At 44.6% G+C, this 17813-nt stretch overlaps 1 protein-coding gene across 1 annotated transcript in view; it reads left to right on the top strand.

Moving 5' to 3' along the window:
* Jhy (junctional cadherin complex regulator) overlaps positions 1 to 17813 on the top strand; it is a 60840-nt gene that overhangs the window by 24489 nt on the left and 18538 nt on the right. The window contains exon 3 of the mRNA XM_052188622.1: positions 11799 to 11912. Coding sequence (XP_052044582.1) covers positions 11799 to 11912 — 114 coding nt within the window. The remainder of the gene's footprint in view (positions 1 to 11798; positions 11913 to 17813) is intronic.

The following is a 17813-nucleotide window of genomic DNA, read 5'->3' on the forward strand; positions in this document are numbered from 1 at the left end:
CTTGTGTCTTGTCGCCCCATCGCCTTTCCTCTAGGTGGCTTAAAGGAACCCTGTTGACTGTCCTGCGGGTCGGGACACCCCTGGGCCTGGGCCAGGCATATACAAACCATCATACCCACATACTTTTTTCCTCCCTTATTTCTTTTTTGAGACAGGGTTTTCCTATTGTTATATACCCTTGACTGTCCTAGAACTTGATCTATAGAGCAGGCTGGCCTTGAACTGAGAGATCCCCCTGCCTCTGCCTCCTGAGTGCTTGCATTAAAGGCGTGCACACACCTTTCCATGTGGATTTAGGCACGTGGTGTGCAGTGCCAGGAACTGATGTGAGAAGCAGCACACACTAGAGGGCACCTGAGCATCACCACCCGGCCACTGCTCTGTGGTACCCACCGCACTTATTCAGGAGCCTGGAGTATTTGAAACTCATTAGCATCTGAGTCGAATTTATGACCCACCATTAGCAGGAATTGTGTCCAGAAACGGTCCTTCTATCTTGATTTCAATAGACTTTGAAGATGAAGGTGAGGTTTAGACTGAGTTCAGAAGAGCTCTAAGTGCCTTATCCATGTGATTTGGTCCTTTCCTACTAACATCATGAAAAGAAATTACAGGTAATTTACAATTGTAAATACAGAAGGGTTATCAATTGTCTGAGGTCCTCAGGACCATGCAAAACCTTAAACTGAAGCCACTGTCCAGATTTTCGGACCAACAGCAGGCCAATCATTCTGAGAGTATTACTGGGCACCAACTGTGCCCTAGATTTTCTTTCCTTTATTAAGGATGCAGCAGAAAATAAGGCATTCAGAGGTCCCCATCTATCTAGGAGCCTGCTTTCCAGCCATGTGACCCAGACCAGAAACAGGTGGCATCTCACAGAAAACCAAACAAGCTGTATGTGCGAAAGCAGCGTCGAGTAGAGGCATCATTTGAGCTGAGCCTGAAGGGATGGATCCAAAAGACAAACACATCGGAGATCCTCCAAGAGTGTTGACGACTTGCCCCACCTTGTAACAGCACCCTTGCAGGAGGAACAAGATGGTTTGGGGTGGGGGTCAAATAGAATCATAAAACTGACTATTGGGGAAGTCAGAGAATTGTGGGCTACACCCTGGATCTCAGCATAAGTCCTTGCCAGATGTAACCTTATCTTGCTTATGGGGTCAAACACTTCTACATTGGAAGACTCCTTGATCACTTTCTACAAAGCTCCTGACTTATGGTGGACCAGCAGTAAAGGAAAGATATTAAAGCTGGGGGGAGGGGAGAGGCCAGGGAGATGACTCAACCAGCAAGTACAAGGACCAAGTTTGATCCCCAGAACCCCTGTTGTGGGTGGGGAGGACTGGTGATGGTAGTGTGGGCTGAGAAAGAGAAGATAGGGTCACTGAAGCTCATTGGCCTGTCAGCTTAGGCTAACTGGTGACCGACCTTCCAGACCAATGAGAGATCCTGTTTGAGGAAGGAAGGAAGGAAGGAAGGAAGGAAGGAAGGAAGGAAGGAAGGAAGGAAGGAAGGAAGGAAGGAAGGAGGGAGGGAGGGAGGGAGGGAGGGAGGGAGGGAGGGAGGGAGAGAGGGAGGGAGGGAGGGAGGGAGGGGGGAGGGAGGGAGGGAGGGAGGGAGGGAGGGAGGGAGGGAGGAAGGAAGGAAGGGAGGGAGGGAGGGAGGAAGGAAGGAAAACAAAAGAGCTGGGTGGTGGTGGCATATGCTTTTAATCCCAGCACTTTGGGGGGCAGAGGCAGGTGTATCTCTTAGAGTTCGAGGTCAACCTGGTCTTTTGAGAAAGTTCCAGGCCTATACAGAGAAACCCTGTCTCAAAACAAAAACAGTCAAAGGGCAGAGCTGAGAAAGGACACATCCAAGGCTACCCTCTGGCCTTCAGCATATACATGTGCACAAATGTGTGTGCATGTGTGTACATGTGTTCACAGTCTTTTCGATATTGGAAAGGAAACTACTTACGGCATAGGCTCTCCTAAAGGGTCTTTTCTTCTCTCCAGTAACAATACCCAAAAATCAAAATAGAATCTCAGGTGGAAGAAGGACACAATACGACATACCTAGTGTGTTTGGGTATGACATGAGGTCTATTGTGTATAATTTAACATCTGTGGTGTTGCTACTTAAAGACTATCCATAAAGGCATTTTTGCTGTTGGTGGTGGTAGGTCAAGATATCCAAGAGAAAAATAGCTTGAAGGAGGAGAGGCTTCTATGAAACCAGTTTCTGTCTGTTTTGTTGGAGAGGATGTGGCAGATCAGAGAAGCTCATTTTATGATGGCCAGGAAGAGGGGGAAAGGATATAACTCAGCCCCCCCCCCATTTTATTTCCCCCAGACAACCAGCCTATGGGATCAAGACATTCATATTCCAGGCCAGTCTGTCTGTCACTCTTAGTTGATCTTCTTGGAAAATGCTGTCTCCTAATTATCCCTAGTCAATCATACTCTGCCCATGCATTGCAGAACCCTACCATTTTATTGTGTTTGTCATTGATTGATTGATTGATTGATTGATTGATTGATTTGGCACATGCTTGCCACTGCATCATATGGAAGTCAGAGGACAATTTGTGGAATTTGATTCTCTCCTTCCACCATGTGGGTCCCAGGAATCAAACTCAAGTTGTCAGGCTTGGCCACAAGCACCCTTACCACCAAACCATCTCACTGGCCTTTGAAACTTTACAATGATATATCCACCTAGTTGGAACATTTCTTTAATATTTGAGCTTTAAATTTAAGATTAGAAACTTATGAATAACTTTGGGTCATATGCACAGTATTTAATGCTTTCTTTGTGTCATAATCCTTTCAACATTTCCCCTCCTCAAATCTGATCTCTCAAAAGTTCTGCTTGGTTACAATTCCGATTATTTCTCTATTATCTTTTTGTTAATTTGAGGTCTCACTGTATTACCCTGACTGGTCTTGAATTTACAGAGATCCACCTACTTCTGTATAAACCCAGTATGGTGGTACACACTTGTTAACCCAACACTTGGGAGGTAGAAACAGTCAAGAGTTCAAGGCCATTCTCAGATACCCTGAGCTCTCACGTCCAACCTGGGCTACATGAGACGACGTCTCAAAAAAGCAAAAACAGAAAAAACCCACAAATGTTGGCCTTCTGCAGCAGATTAAGGGTTGGCATGTTCAAATGACATTCCATGTGTGGAAGTTTTTAATGTCACATAGGCCCTGTGTACTGGCTGGTTTTGCATGTCAACTTGACACAGGATGGAGTTACCACAGAGAAAGGAGCTTCAGTTGGGGAAGTGCCTCCATGAGATCCAGTTGTGGGGCATTTTCTCAATTGGTGATAAGGCTGTGAGGGCCCATGGTGAGTGGTGCCATCCCTGGGCTGGTCAAGTCCTAGATTCTAGAAGTAAGCAAGTCAGGGGAAGCAAACCTGTAAGAAACATCCCTCCATGGCCTCTACATTACCTGCTTGAGTTCTAGTCCTGACTTCCTTTGGTGATGAACAGCAATGTGGAAGTGAAACCTTAAAAACCCTTTTGCTTCTTGGTCATGATGTTTGTGCATGAATAGAAACCCTGACTAAGACACCCTACAAGATGTATTTGTTACTGAAAGATGAACTTACAGTTTCCTTTTGAGAAGGAATTCCTTTTGATGAATGGATGAACCTACAGTTTCCTTTTGAGAAGACCACTATTCACGTACTAAATTGCTCTTCTTTGCATGGCTGCTAATTAAGAGAAGCTTTGCATTGTCTGTAAGCTGTAGCTTTCTCTTATTTAAGTTATGATCATCTGTTTATAACTATACTTGCTTGGAAGCACGGACTCTGCTCTTACAGAATGGTTCGGTTTAGCGCACTGCTTTTGAGATCCGGCTCCACGGCACTTGCAGAAGTTATTCTTCCACCCAGCAGGGACTTCAGGGCTGTTCATTGATTGATAGATTTTCTTATTTTGCTCTATACCAACACAAGAGCACTTACTTATGACTGTGTAATTCCAATTGAACTTTATGGTTTTTTCAATATGAGACATTTCTGAGGCATCCTTCTGTTGGGCCCTACTCAGCACTCTAGAGCGACACTTCATTAAATCCACGGGACTGAAGACAGGTCCATGCAGAAGGAGGGAAACTTCCCATGTAGCTCAGGCATGCCCGTTTGAAAACTGGAAATTGCACACAATTTATCATTTTTAAGGATTAGTCACTTCTAAGCTTTCAAAAATGTACCCAACACTTTGGGTAATTCTGTGATATCTTACATCACGTGTATTCGAATCAAAGTCAGAAGCAATGCACATGACATTTTTGTCATTTGTATTAAATGATCCAGGCTGCTGTGAGTCTGTGGACATGTCACGCTACTGTGTGCGTGCCTCCTCCTGAGATCTTATGGAAGAGCGGGAGTGAGATATGTAAAGAACCTGAACTTCCTAAAACTGCTTTACAGACGGAGAGTCACTAATCCCAGACACCAAATCTGAACCGCTCCCAAATGCAAAAACGTTTGAGCTGCCAGAAAATTCTACACCTAATCTCTTATGGTGATAAGAGGAGAAAAGATAAAAGAGGGGACAGAGGGAAGGAGACAGAGACTGTGTATGTAGAAGGGGTGGACAATAGACACAACACATCAGCAGTCAGGGAGAAATGAGGCAGAAAAGATATGGAAAAGCTTTGAGAAAACATGCCATGAATATTTGGGGAAGATGATACATGGGAAGGGATAACCATGAGGGGCTGAGGGGCTTGGGGACCTAGGGACCCAGGGCCCAGTGAGCAAGAGTGGGAGGGAAGACAGAGGCCTACTCTCCACCCCATTTTATTGGCAGTTCACTGCCTAGGTTTGGTACAAACCACAAACCTGCCAGGACAGTTAAAGTTACTTTTAACTGTCCCTCGATATCCATGGAGGACCTTTGTCAGACACTAAAATCTGATGAGTTTAAGTCCCTCTATTAAATGGTGTGGCATTTATGTGAGCTCCATGCACGTCCCCGTGTGAACTGTCAGACAGCTCTAGCTTATGCTTCACACCTCACAACAGCTATTACGCCATATCACCTGGGGCTGATGGGGTTCGGGCTTGAGCCTGGACATGCTCAGTGCTGGTGTACTTTTTTTTACTTTTAACAGAAACAAAAAACATGATCAGTTGAATATACTTGTTTGGTTTTGTTTGTTGTTGGGTTTTCTTTTTTTTTTTTTCTTTGAGGTACTGGGGATTAATCTCATGTTAGGAAGTGCTGAGCCAAGCCCCAGTCCATGATTAAAGCCATGGATATGGAATCGGTGTGAACAGCTAACTATATCCATTCCAATGAAGCCGGGAGAGCTCAGGGAACAGCATGGGTCGAGTTTGTCACTGGTTCTGTTTGTTGTTGGCCATCTCCATGCCAGGTGCACTCAGAGCCACTAGGAAGTACAAATGCACAGTGCCCTGGTCTGTACACCAGGGCAGCTCTGCCGTAGCCCCTCTGCACTGCCACCTCATGGGACTTCAGTAAAGAAGGGTGTGGTGATTAGTTTTATATCAACTTGACACAAGCTAGGGTCATTTGAAAGGAGGGGATCCCAATTGAGAAAATGCCTCCATAAGATCCAGCTGTAAGGTATTTTCTCATTTAGTGATTGATGGAGGAGGGCCCAGCCCACAGTGGGTGGTGCCATCCCCTAGGCTTGTGGTCCTGGATTCTGTAAGAAAGTAGGCTGAGCAAGCCAGGGGAAGCAAGCCAGTAAGCAGCCCCCCTCCATGACCTTTGCATCAGCTCTTGCCTCCAGGTTCGCGCCCTGTTTGAATCCCTGTCCTAACTTCCTTCAGTGATGAACATCCGTGGAAGTGTGTGTGTGTGTGTGTGTGTGTGTGTGTGTGTGTACATATCCATCCACAGGATTCAACATCAAATTCATATTGAGCACACATGTTCCTGGGTGTTCGATAGGAATGGAGACAGGCTGGCAACAGAGTCCAAATATTTCATGTGTGTTGTCTCTAAGAGGCTGAAAAACACAAAACCCTTTGATAATTTAAGCAGCCATGCTGGGTGTCAGCAAAGTCACCTCATAGCAGTAGAATCTGAATCAGTCTCTCTCTTTTTTTTCTGGCCATGGAAACAAGAACAGGTGTAAAACAACACAGGGCAAACGTATCAGGAATATGAGAGGAGTAAGTGCTTCCAAGCACTCATCAGCCAAGCAAAAAATGAAACCCTCACTAGATCCAGGAATTATGCCCAAAGTGGAAGTGTAAGTGACTGATATACCAGAGCATTTAAAAAAGTAATTAAAAACAGAACAAAACAAAACACCCTGACTCTGGGTTGGCAAGATGGTTCAGCAGGTCAAGAGGCCTGCAGCCAGGCCTGACAACCTGAGTTTGATACTCAGGGGCTATGTGGTGAACGGAAAGAATGAAATCCTCAAGTTGTTCTCTACCCTTGGCATGTGCACTGTAGTATACATATCGCACATGTATGCATGCACACACATCGCACATGTATGCATGCACACACACATGCGTGCACACACGTTTACATACAATAATATAATATTTCTTTAGTCTGACACCTTGGCTGATTTAATTTGGGTGTGTGGTTAATTGTCAGTACCTTAGTACTAGAAACATGCTTAGCAAAGCCTTCTCAACTAAATGTGAGGCTCCCCATGGAGGATAACACACAGACAGTAGGAAGGCAGGACGTAAGGAGAGAAAGGGCAGAGCCCGCAGTGGTAACTTTCTAATATTCATGTGTTTGTGAAGCATGTGTTGATGGCATTATGCAGATCTGCTGTGTCACCCGGCTCTGGGCCAAGCCTTGGCTCTGCTCTCTGCGGTGCCATCTGATTCTCTAAGAACCCGGTGTGTTTCTTTGAGAGAGAAACTGCAGCCCAGTCTAGCTCAGCTGTCCTCAATCCGAGTTGCTTTCCTCCCTACAAACCTTCACTTCAAAGCAAGGAACATAATGTACAATTTTTTAATGGCTCTAGACCCAAGCACTCAGACTCTCTGCTCTTCGCCTTACCTCAGTGTAAACACCTAATCAAGATTGCCTGCGCTCCAACAATAGCAGCCAAATGCAATTTGAGAACCACAAGCCTTTGAAGTCCTCCCTGCAAAGGCCGGTTTTCTAGTCTGGGATAATGACATGCCATGATTGCTGTCTTTGTTGTATCTTTTCAGTACAGAAGCAATTATAGGCCCCAATTTAACAGAATAGACATTACACAGCTTACGATGCTCAAAATGCAATTTCATTTGATCATTTTCTCGATTTGATTGGTATTAATAGAATGGTTCACAAAAAAAAAAAAAGGAAAGAAAGAAAGAGAAAAAATAGATGGCAGAGGTTGTGTCCCACTCCACTTTCAAAGAGCTAATGTAGAAGTATGTTTTACCTGCCCAGCAAGCTCAGTGGGGTGATTCAGCCAAGCTTCACCAAAATATTGTGCACAGAAACAGTGTGCTTCCTTCACTCCCTGGCAAAGGGAGCAGCTGATGCTTGATTATCAATGTGTGAAGTTTTTGACAGAACTATGCAAGCATGGTCGTTGTCTTACTGCTGTGAACAGACACCATGACCAAGGCATCTCTTATAAGGACAACATTTAATTGGGGCTGGCTTACAGGTTCAGAGGTTCAGTCTAGTATCAGCAAGGCAGGAGCATGGCAGCATCCAGGCAGGCATGATGCAGGAGGAGCTGAGAGTTCTACAGCTTCATCTAAGGCTGCCAGCAGAATACTGACTTCCAGGCAGCTAGGACTAGAGTATTAAAGCCCACACCCACAGTGACACACCTACTCCAACAGGGCCACACCTCCTGATTGTGCCACTCCCTGGCCCAAGCATACACAAACAGTCACAGTTGTCAATAGAAAATTAATGTCACTGATGATAAACCCCATTACCTAAAACACATCTTATGTTTCTCTTTGCCTTTGCAAAAGCTGGAGAATCTACATCCCATTGTCATCTCTCCTGTTCCCTCCAGAAGACATGTTAAGCCTCTTCAGGATTAAGAGCATCCTTGCAAAAGGCGCCCTCTATGCCAGCGGTTCTCAACCTGTGTGAGAAGACCCCTTGACCAAGCCTCCATCTCCAAAACTATTTTATCATTATTAATAACTAGCAAAATTACAGTTATGAAGTAGCAATGACAACCATTTTATGGCTGGGGAGGTCACCACAACATGAGGAACTATATTAAAGGGTCACAGCATTAGGAAGGTTGAGAGTCACTGCATCTAAGCCATCTCGCCAGCCCCAGGTCAACATTCAGGTATCTAAGCTTCCATATTGTCTATCTTCCTTTACTGCTGAGTGTGTGTGTGTGTGTGTGTGTGTCTGTGTCTATGTGTGTGTATGCCTGTGTGTGTCTGTGTCTGTGTCTATGTGTGTGTGTATATGTGTCTATGTCTGTGTCTGTATCTGTATCTCTGTGTGTGTGTGTCTGTGTGTGTCTGTGTGTGTGTCTGTGTGTGTGTGTCTGTGTCTATGTGTGTGTATACCTGTGTGTGTCTGTGTGTCTATGTGTGTGTGTGTGTCTGTGTTTGTGTCTATGTGTGTGTCTGTGTCTGTGTGTGTGTGTGTGTGGTAATTCTGATACTATTTCATGGACTTACTAGAGACAGATGAAGAGGTGAACCAGTATTTACCTTTCTTGAACTAAATGTCATCCTAAATGGAAAGGGATGAGACTGTCTTCATTGTCCAATGATTACTTAGCACATAAGAGTCAACAAACACATTTCCCTCTTGGTATCCAGTGAACATTAGACCCCACTGGTAAACATAAGCCTGTCAGATCCGGTCCCTCCCGTCCCGCATTCTTGCACGTGGCCACCCCTCCCAGCCCACTACAGGAAATGTAACAAGATAAGGAAGTGCAAAGCCTTAAAGCTACATTCAAAAGCTGAATTGCATCCATTCAGAAGGGAAGAGACCAGAACCTAACTGAATCAGCATGTCACAGTTGGAATGGATAAGGAGTCTTGTGATAGAAACATTAGGAAGAATGTATGAGAGAGACTTCTGAGTCAGTGGGACACTGCCAGCCAGGAGATGCAGACAGACTGGATGAATGTCTGTTAGAGCAGGTGTGGATGTCCTGGGGCTCGAAATGTCTTCTCTCCAGGTTCTCTTCCTACACTGATACAGATGCCAGAGCTCTAAGTCTGATTCTGCTGGATGTTCTAACAGGTTCTGTATAGCTCAGACACGTTTTTTTATTTTATCTTCTATTCTTTATATACATTATATCCCAACCATAGTTTTCCCCTACCTCCACGCCTACCAGTCCCCCACCTACTTCCCCTGTCTCATAGATACACTTCTCTATTTTCCTTTTTAAAAAAAAGGGAAGAGGCCTTCCAGCAAACTGAACATAGCATAACATATTACAATAAGACTAGGCACAAACCCTATTTTATCAAGGCTGGATGAGGCAATCCAGTAGAAGGGAAAAGGTCCCACCCATAGGTAAAAGAGTCAGAGACACCCGACTCACACTAACTGTTAGGAGTCCTACAAAAATGCCAAGCTAAATAGCCATACCATACATGCAGAGGACCTAGGTCAGGCCCATGCAGGTCCCGTGATTGCCACTTCAGTCTCTGTGAGCCCCTAGAGCCCTGTTTAATGGATCTGTGGGCTGTGTTCTCCTGGTGTCCTTGGCCCCTTGGGCTCCTAGACTCCTTCTTTGGTGTTTCCCTGGCTTCATCTAGTATTTAGCTGTGGGTCATCTGCCCCTATCAGTTGCAGGACGATGTCCCTCCAGTGACAACTGGGCTGGTACCCATCTGTGAGTATAGCAGAGCACCATTAGGGATCATTTTGGTGACATTTCTTTTAGCCAGTCATATTTGGTTCTATCTTGAGTCTCTGGGCTGACCAGCTTCTGGTTCTTGTTCATCTACACAATGTCAGGGGTGGGCTCCCCTCTCTTGGTGTGGGCCTCAAGTTGGACCAGTCATTGGTTGGCCACTCCCACAAGTTCTGCTCCACTGTTAGCCCAGCACAGCTTGCAGGCAGGACATGTTGTAGGTGGAAGGGTTTATGGCTGGGTTGTTGTCCTAGGTCCCACTGCTGGGAGCCTTACCTGATTATAAAAGATGACTGGTTCTTGATATGAAACAAAGACCTGAAGTACTTGAGAAAACAGATAGAAAAGGAAAGATCTGTTTTGCTTTATGGTTTCGTAGGTTCATTATATAATATTTGGGTTAATTTGGTTCCACTGATGCTGGGCTGGGGTTCCATTGATGGCCCAGGATATCATGGTTTCTGCACACAGAGAAAAATGCTATTTGCACTGGGTAATCAGGAAACAGACCCAGAGTGGCCTTCAAAGGCAAACTCCCAGTGGCTTGAGTTCTCCAACTAGGACCCCACCTCCTAAAGTCTCCACCACCTCCCACCATCTCTCCAATCCCCTGCTTCAGCTTCCCAAGCAGGGAATGACAGGTGTGCACCACTGCACTTGCTCAGCTGTGTGGGCACAATTAAGGTAAGCTAAGCTAAGCTGTGGTGTTTGGTTGACTAGGCCTGTGTCTTGGTTAGGATGTACGCCACTGTGATAGAAACACCATGACCAGCTTAGGAGGGAAAGAGGTAAGCATATCTTACAACTCTCGGGTCACACTCTGTTAGTGAAGGAAGTCAGGACAGGAACTCAAGACAGGAAGCTGAAGGCAGGACTGAAGCACAGGCCACAGCATAATCCTGCTTACCGGTGTGCTCAGTCAATTTGTTTTCCTTTACAACCCAAGACTCTCAGCACAAAGGTGGCACTACACACAGTGAGCTGGACCCTCCCACATCAATCATCAAGCAAGAAAATGCCCCACAGGCCAATCTGGTGGAAACATTTTCTCAATTGAGGTTCCCTCTTTCCAAAAGGCTCTAGCTTGTATGTAAAGTTGATAAAAACTAGTCAGCATGGGTATTAAATACATTTTTAAAATTTATGATGGGTTTATCAAGACATAGTCCCCACTGAAGGTAAAGGGTAGTCAACATGTGTAAAGGGTAGTCAATATCATGTGTCTGTTGATGGGGTCAATTGTTACTTGCAGTATTCTGTTCTAATCTACCCTAAGGTTGTTTACTGACAAAGTATGCGACATTTCAACAAGGAGTATTTGGACCTCAAAACACCCTTTCTCTCTGCATGTCTTCAAGAGAAAACACTTTATTTCCATTTTCCCTGAGAGAAACCCAGTTTCTTCTAATGACTTTTATCTCAAGTGGCCCTCAAAATCTCAGATATTGAAGGCTTGGCCCCCATGTGATGGTGGTACTGGGAGATGGTAAAAATTTTAGGAGCTAGGGATCAGCTGGAGGAGGTAAGTCATAGGTTGTACCCTTGAAGAGTACACTAAGATATCAGCCCCTTCCCCTGTATCTCCTGCTTCCTGGCTGCCATATGCTAGACCACTCCCCACCATGATATTCTGCCTTACACCGGGCCCCAAAACAACAGAGCTAAGTGACCATGGGCTGAACCCTCTGCAATCATCCATTCAATACACAAGATATTCTCTCTATAACCATGCCCAAAAATAAGTGCTTCCACCTTTGAAACTGTTTATCTTGTGATTTGTTTTTTTTTTTTTATCACAGAGATGAAAAGTTGACTGACATAAGTGCCTGAGAACTGAAATTGACCCTTGCAATAAACCAAACATAAAGCCCGTCTCCGCGGGGCCTCTCCCAAGAGTACAGAGACTGGGGCCCGTGGACTGCAAGACTGAAATGAACCCACTTAGGATGCAGTATATGCCACTTACTGTTCCTGTGTGTTTTATCCTCTCAGATTTCCTACCCCATCAGAGATGCTGGCAAGATGACTGTCCAGAACGACAAAGAACTCGAAAACACTTTCATGGATCCTGAGGACAAATGGCATGAGAGAGCCAAACAGCTCAAGGTCACCCGCTAGATTGTGTGTTAAGTGTGCTTCAAGTGATACTGCTGGATATGAGTAATGTTTGCCACTGAGTTCTTGTCATTTAAGGGTTATTTTAAGCCTAGAATGCCTACCTGTCCATGCCGCAGACTGACTTCTGTCATGTCTGCTTGCTCTGCCAGCAACCCCAACTGCTTTTGAAAGATTCCCCCGTCCCAGAACACCGTCAGACAAAAACCTCTCACAGAAGGAAGGGATGGGGATGTGCAGAAGAAAAATAATATGTTTCCTTTGGGCATTAATAGCTACCCAGTAGACTCAGGAGACAATGTCCCTGAAGCTGGATGGGACCCCTCAGAACCCTACCAAGCCTTGCTTCCAGAATGTGCAAGCTAGCTTACCAACTGGTATCTTAGTAAGATGGCATCCTTCTTGTCCATGGACACTCATAAGTGTAGTTGGGGCGTGGGTAATTGTCCCACTATCCCTAGAAGAAATAGAAAGGTCATCTGTAGCTGATCGTTTCCCGGGTCAGTGCATGGAATTAGGTGGAGTCATTCTTAACAAGGATGAGCATGGTGGCGCATCTCTAATTCCAATGTTCCAGCACTCAAAGGCAGGCACATGGCTGTTAGTCAGAAGTCAACCTGGTCTACACTTCAAGTTCCAGGCCTGCCAATGCTACACGGCGAGACCTTGTCTCAAGGGGTGGGGTAGTGAGCCTTTCAAAATCCCCAAGATTAAGGAACATGTTGGCATCACCAATTAAAGCCATACATGAAGCAACTGTAAAGTTCAAAGCATTAAAGTTCCTCCAAGCATCGGAGAAGTTAGAAAAGGCAGACATCTTAAACCCTCTCTTGTTTTCACCGGGTCTCCAGGCTGCTGATAGAATTGAAATAAGTAAATCAATCAAGTCACTTACTCAGAGTTTCCTGAAAACTGATGTGGGGGTGGAGGGGGCACATCAAAACGTTAAAAAGATGAGGACATAAGTGCCTCCTGGCAATGGGGTGTGGAGGACAGGAACCACTAGTCGATCTGATAGAGAGCCTTGGGTCATCATAATTTTCATGTCAGATCCCTGTGCCCACATAATATCTTTGCATCCTGCTTAGGACTTCCTCATGGACCTTTCCTGGGGCTGTATCATCCTGCAACACTCTGTGCTCTCCTGTGGGTCTCCACGGGTATCAGAGGTTCCATTTCATTTGTGTGTCCAAACTGAACACATCAGGTCCTCAGAGGCCATGCCGAGATATGTCCTTAGCCAGAAGACCCTTCCAGGTGTCCTAAGCGTGAAGGATCTTCCCAGACCCAGAACAAAAGCAGCAGTGGTAGCATCATGAAATAGCACGGAGTCCTTCACTAATCACCATCAAGTCCCTGTGACTAGCCCTTTCCCCTGTCTTTCTAAAGAGTCATGCCTTTGGTCTGGTCAACACAGGCTTCTGTTTATCCGAAGTTCTTCCTTGCTGACAGTGAGGAACTTAGCTAATAATTCATGCTGGGTGTTTCTTTTTTTAAGAATTATATATTTATTTCATGTACATGAGTATACTGTAGCTGTCATCAGACACACCAGAAGAGGTCCTCAGATCCCATCATTCCCCTGGATGTTTCTTAATAATATTAGATAGGGACTGGAGAGATGGCTCAGTGGTTAAGAGCCATGGCTGCTCTTCTAGAGGACCTGGGTTCAATTCCCAGCACCCACAAGGCAGCTCACGACTATCTCTAATTCCAGTCCCAGGGGATCTGACATCCTCTTCTGGCCTCCACAGACAGCACACATACACACACACACACACACACATGCACACGCATGCACACACACACATGGTTCACAGACATATATACAGACAAAATTTACATATACATAAAATAATATTAGATGAAATTTGTAACCTATGGTCACATTTTTTAAAAACATATTTACTTTATTCATATGAGTACACTGTCGCTGTCTTCAGACACACCAGAAGAGGACATCGGATCCCATTACAGATGGTTGTGAGCCACTATGTCTTTGCTGGGAATTGAACTCAGGACCTCTGAAAGAGCAGTCAATGTTCTTAAGCGCTGAGCCATCTCTCCAGCCCTCGCATTTTATTTTTAACAAACAGAAGATAAACCGAGTACAACAAAGCTTTCTGAGCCAGAGGTGATCCTGGAGCCTGGGTAGAACTCTCAGGATCCCAGGGCCCAGCTAGGGCAGCTGAGAGCAACAGCGGTCTTTCTGTTAGAGGAGATGGGGGTAAGCATTCTGCTTTCTGCTTTCTGCTTATGACACCTGAGCAGGAGAGCCATCAGACAGAAGGGGGCGGGCAGTGCCTTTCACAGGGCTGGAGTGGTGACCGCACACTGGGTGGACACCGGTGACTAAGGATGAGTCTCACCGTACCACTCTCATCTCAGCTCTGGGCATTGAGAGTCCCCAACACCGTCACTCCACATGTGATATGAAATCCCACTGCCATTAAGCCGTTAGTCTGAGTGCATGGAGGGTATACCGATTGCCAGCGTGGGTAACAAAAGAATCCTAGTGAGAACAGAATGGAATCGCGGATTTCCACGCTGATGGGGATTAAATAGCCTGAGAATGGCTTTGTATATTAACTTCAGGGGCCTCAGGTCTCACCACCTAAAGAGTGACACCTGATGCCTCAATTGTAGGGTAATAAATCTCCAGCCAGCGGCAGAACTCAAGGAGGCTACTTGGAAGGCGAGAGAAATCCTATCAAGTCGGGAAATGTCTTGCTTTCTGAGGACTGAAATGACATCTCCCGGGCACTTATGTCTATGTGAATAGAGGATTTAACACTCGAGACAATTCAGGTTTGGTAAAATGATGAGTCTTTGGCCTTGGTTGACAAAGCACCCTAGGAAGAGGGCTGCTGTGCTCTGAATCCTCCGCAACAAAAGAGACAACCTGGCGAGAGTCAAGCAATAGCCACGACTTTCCAGAAGAGGAATTTCTCCTGGGGTTGTTTGTTTGTTTGTTTTTGTTGGAATAAAAGGAGAAAACAGAGGGCTGGAGAGATGGCTCAGTGGTTAAGAGCACTGACTGCTCTTCCGAAGGTCCTGAGTTCAAATCCCAGGAACCACATGGTGGCTCACAACCATCTGTAATGGGATCCGATGCCCTCTTCTGTGTGTCTGAAGACAGCTACAGTGTACTTATAAGAATAAATAAATAAATCTTAAGAAAATAAAATAAAATAAAATGTACAGCCAGGATGGCTTGGCTTTAAAAAAAAAAAGAAGAAAGAAAGAGAAAGCAGGGAAATGTAAGCCAGGTGATGACAGAAAGCATGCCTAGCTACTCCATTATTGCTCCACTATTCAGCAAAAGGCTGAACACACGCTGCAAAGAATGCCATGATTGGTCAGTCTGGGTTAAAGTTTCCAATCGTAGCCAAGAGAGCCTGTTCCCCCTTTACTGACATGCTGACAGCATGAAGAGAGCCACTGTGTTTTAGATAGCGATTTCTGGAGCAGCAAGATGGCTCAGCAAGCAAAGGCGCTTGCAACCAAGCCTGAGAATGTGAGTTCTATCCCCGGGGCCCGCTCGGTGGAAGGGGAGAACTGATACCTGCACACACGCACAAACAAGTAAATGGAATAAAAATAAAATCCAGGTAACACATTTGGGGCCACGTCTTGAGCAAGTCTTTCTACCCATGTTCTGCCCCATGCAGCTTGATAAACCAAGAAAACCTTTTTCTTAACTGGATGCCCAGGAGAGGGTTTTGTTTATTTATTTATTTTTGTCAGTTTTTTAAGGAGGAGAGCTCTGCAGGTGAACCCTTTAAAAGAGCCAGTGAGAGCCTGGTCAGCTCTCAAATGGCTCACATCCCAAAGAAAACATGTTATATTTCAAATAGAAGTCATTCTTTACAAACACTGATATTACAAGCAATACCATATATTACTGTTGTAAATGTAACAGTCTTGTGTAGCCGCCAGCAGCTACATGTAAACCGGGTTACCTGTTGAGAGAATTTTGGGGTCATAGGGAAGAGCGGCGAAAAGAAAGTACGGCTAAGTCAATGTTCACTGATCAAAGCCGTAAACTTTAATGGCGCCAGACCTTATAACAGTTCGGGCAAACCCTTCCCCCCAGACTCCAGGCTGAGTTCCGGTGGAAGTTGTCTAGCTTCTCTTGGAGGTCTTCGTCTTGACTGCTCCGGCAGCTGGGTGGGTCACCTGTTTAATTCAGGACTCCCTATACCTGGAGGAACAATGAACTTGACCTTTACTACGTGCACTCCACCCTAGGTGGAGCAGGATCCTGGCTAACTGGGAGAAGTTAACCTTGACCAAAGTCAAACTCTGACCAAGTGCAAGACTGCCCCAATATGGCTCTGTACATGTCCTCCCTTTTTTTATTAATTTGAACAGGAGGAGGTAGAAAACAAGTGGATAAATATCCTTCATAAGAAGGCGGGCCTTAACCAGGAGGGGAAGCATTGACCGTAATTCCTCTTAAATATTGTATAACGTCTTTTTCAGAGGAGGGGTAATAGGCTCCCTTATTATTTTAAGGACAGCCTCTCGACGTTAACCCCTATGCAATTAGGTGTACTTCCTGGGGACTCAGAAGCAGAAATTCACCTCCCCATGCAGTGCTTTGCCTCGCACGTCTCGCTGGTACCCATGTTTGTTCATAAACAAACACACATAGATCTGAGTTCTATGTGGCTCCCTCTTTGGAGATCCACTTGTGTAAGTTTTGAAGCCAGGGGGGTCTGCAAGTGTCTTTAACAGACATGTAATCTCTCCATCCAGGTGAGCCTGGGTGGAGACAGCCAGTCTGCTTAACAGACAAGGTCAAGAGTTAAAGGTGGAATAGGATTAACTTGTCCCAGAAGTATCCAATTCAGTTGTAAATTAACAACTTTAAGGATCCAAAGCTTGGCCTCTGAGGTGGGAGAGGTAGCCTTGTGAATCAAGAATTAAGCTGTTACTTCTCAGGAAAAGTGGAGACTATATGTTAAATTAACACAGCTGGCTGAAGATTGTTAGCCATCTTCAAAATTGGAATCTTCAATATTGGAATTATTTCTAGACCAGTCTATGGTTGAGTCAGCTGAGCACAATAAGGAGAAGAGTCATTTTAACTCTTCTAATTAATTTTTCCTAAGCTAGCTTAACAGTCTCCATGTTCTGTCCCACAAAGTCTAAAAGCTTGAAGCTAGGCAATTTATCTAACCTGGGACATTTAACAATTGAGGTAAGTCAAGAACATATACCCAATATAGCTCTTATGTTACCATGGTCTGGGCATTCAGCAAGCACAATCAGCATATCTTCTGCAGCATTCTGTGGAAAAAACAGAGGACATGCCTTCTCCCCCAATATTAAATCAGGATCATGGCATATGTTAATAAGTGAATTTCTTCATTTCACCTAGACATCAATATGTCTAATTACAAGATGTCATATACATTTAGCAAGGAGTTTCTTGGCATCCAATTTTAAAATTTTAAAATTTTCTTAAAAACATGTAAGCATAATTTAAATTATATGTACAGGGACACGATTTCCCCTCTCTTCTTTCTTCCAAGAAGATATTGTTTTATTAATTTAAGTTGGAACACAAAGTATAAACCATAACATAGGCAATAACTATGTAATTATATAAAATATAGTTGCTTTTTCTGTTAGAGCAGTTGCAACTAGACAGCCTAAAAATGAATCATTAGTCACATGTACATATTTTTTAATCTTTTAAATTAGAAATATGAATATCATTTATCTGTAATAACTAAGTCCTCTAGGATTAACACCATTACGTGGTAGAGGTAGAAATTGAGGACATCAAGAACAAATCTTTATAATTTGATGTGCACAAAATATAAAATTATTTCAAATACCTAAAGGACAGTCATTTAGAGAATATATCCTTTATTCTTAGAA

The sequence above is a fragment of the Apodemus sylvaticus genome, chromosome 7 (assembly GCF_947179515.1).
Source record: "Apodemus sylvaticus chromosome 7, mApoSyl1.1, whole genome shotgun sequence".
Taxonomy (NCBI): domain Eukaryota; kingdom Metazoa; phylum Chordata; class Mammalia; order Rodentia; family Muridae; genus Apodemus; species Apodemus sylvaticus.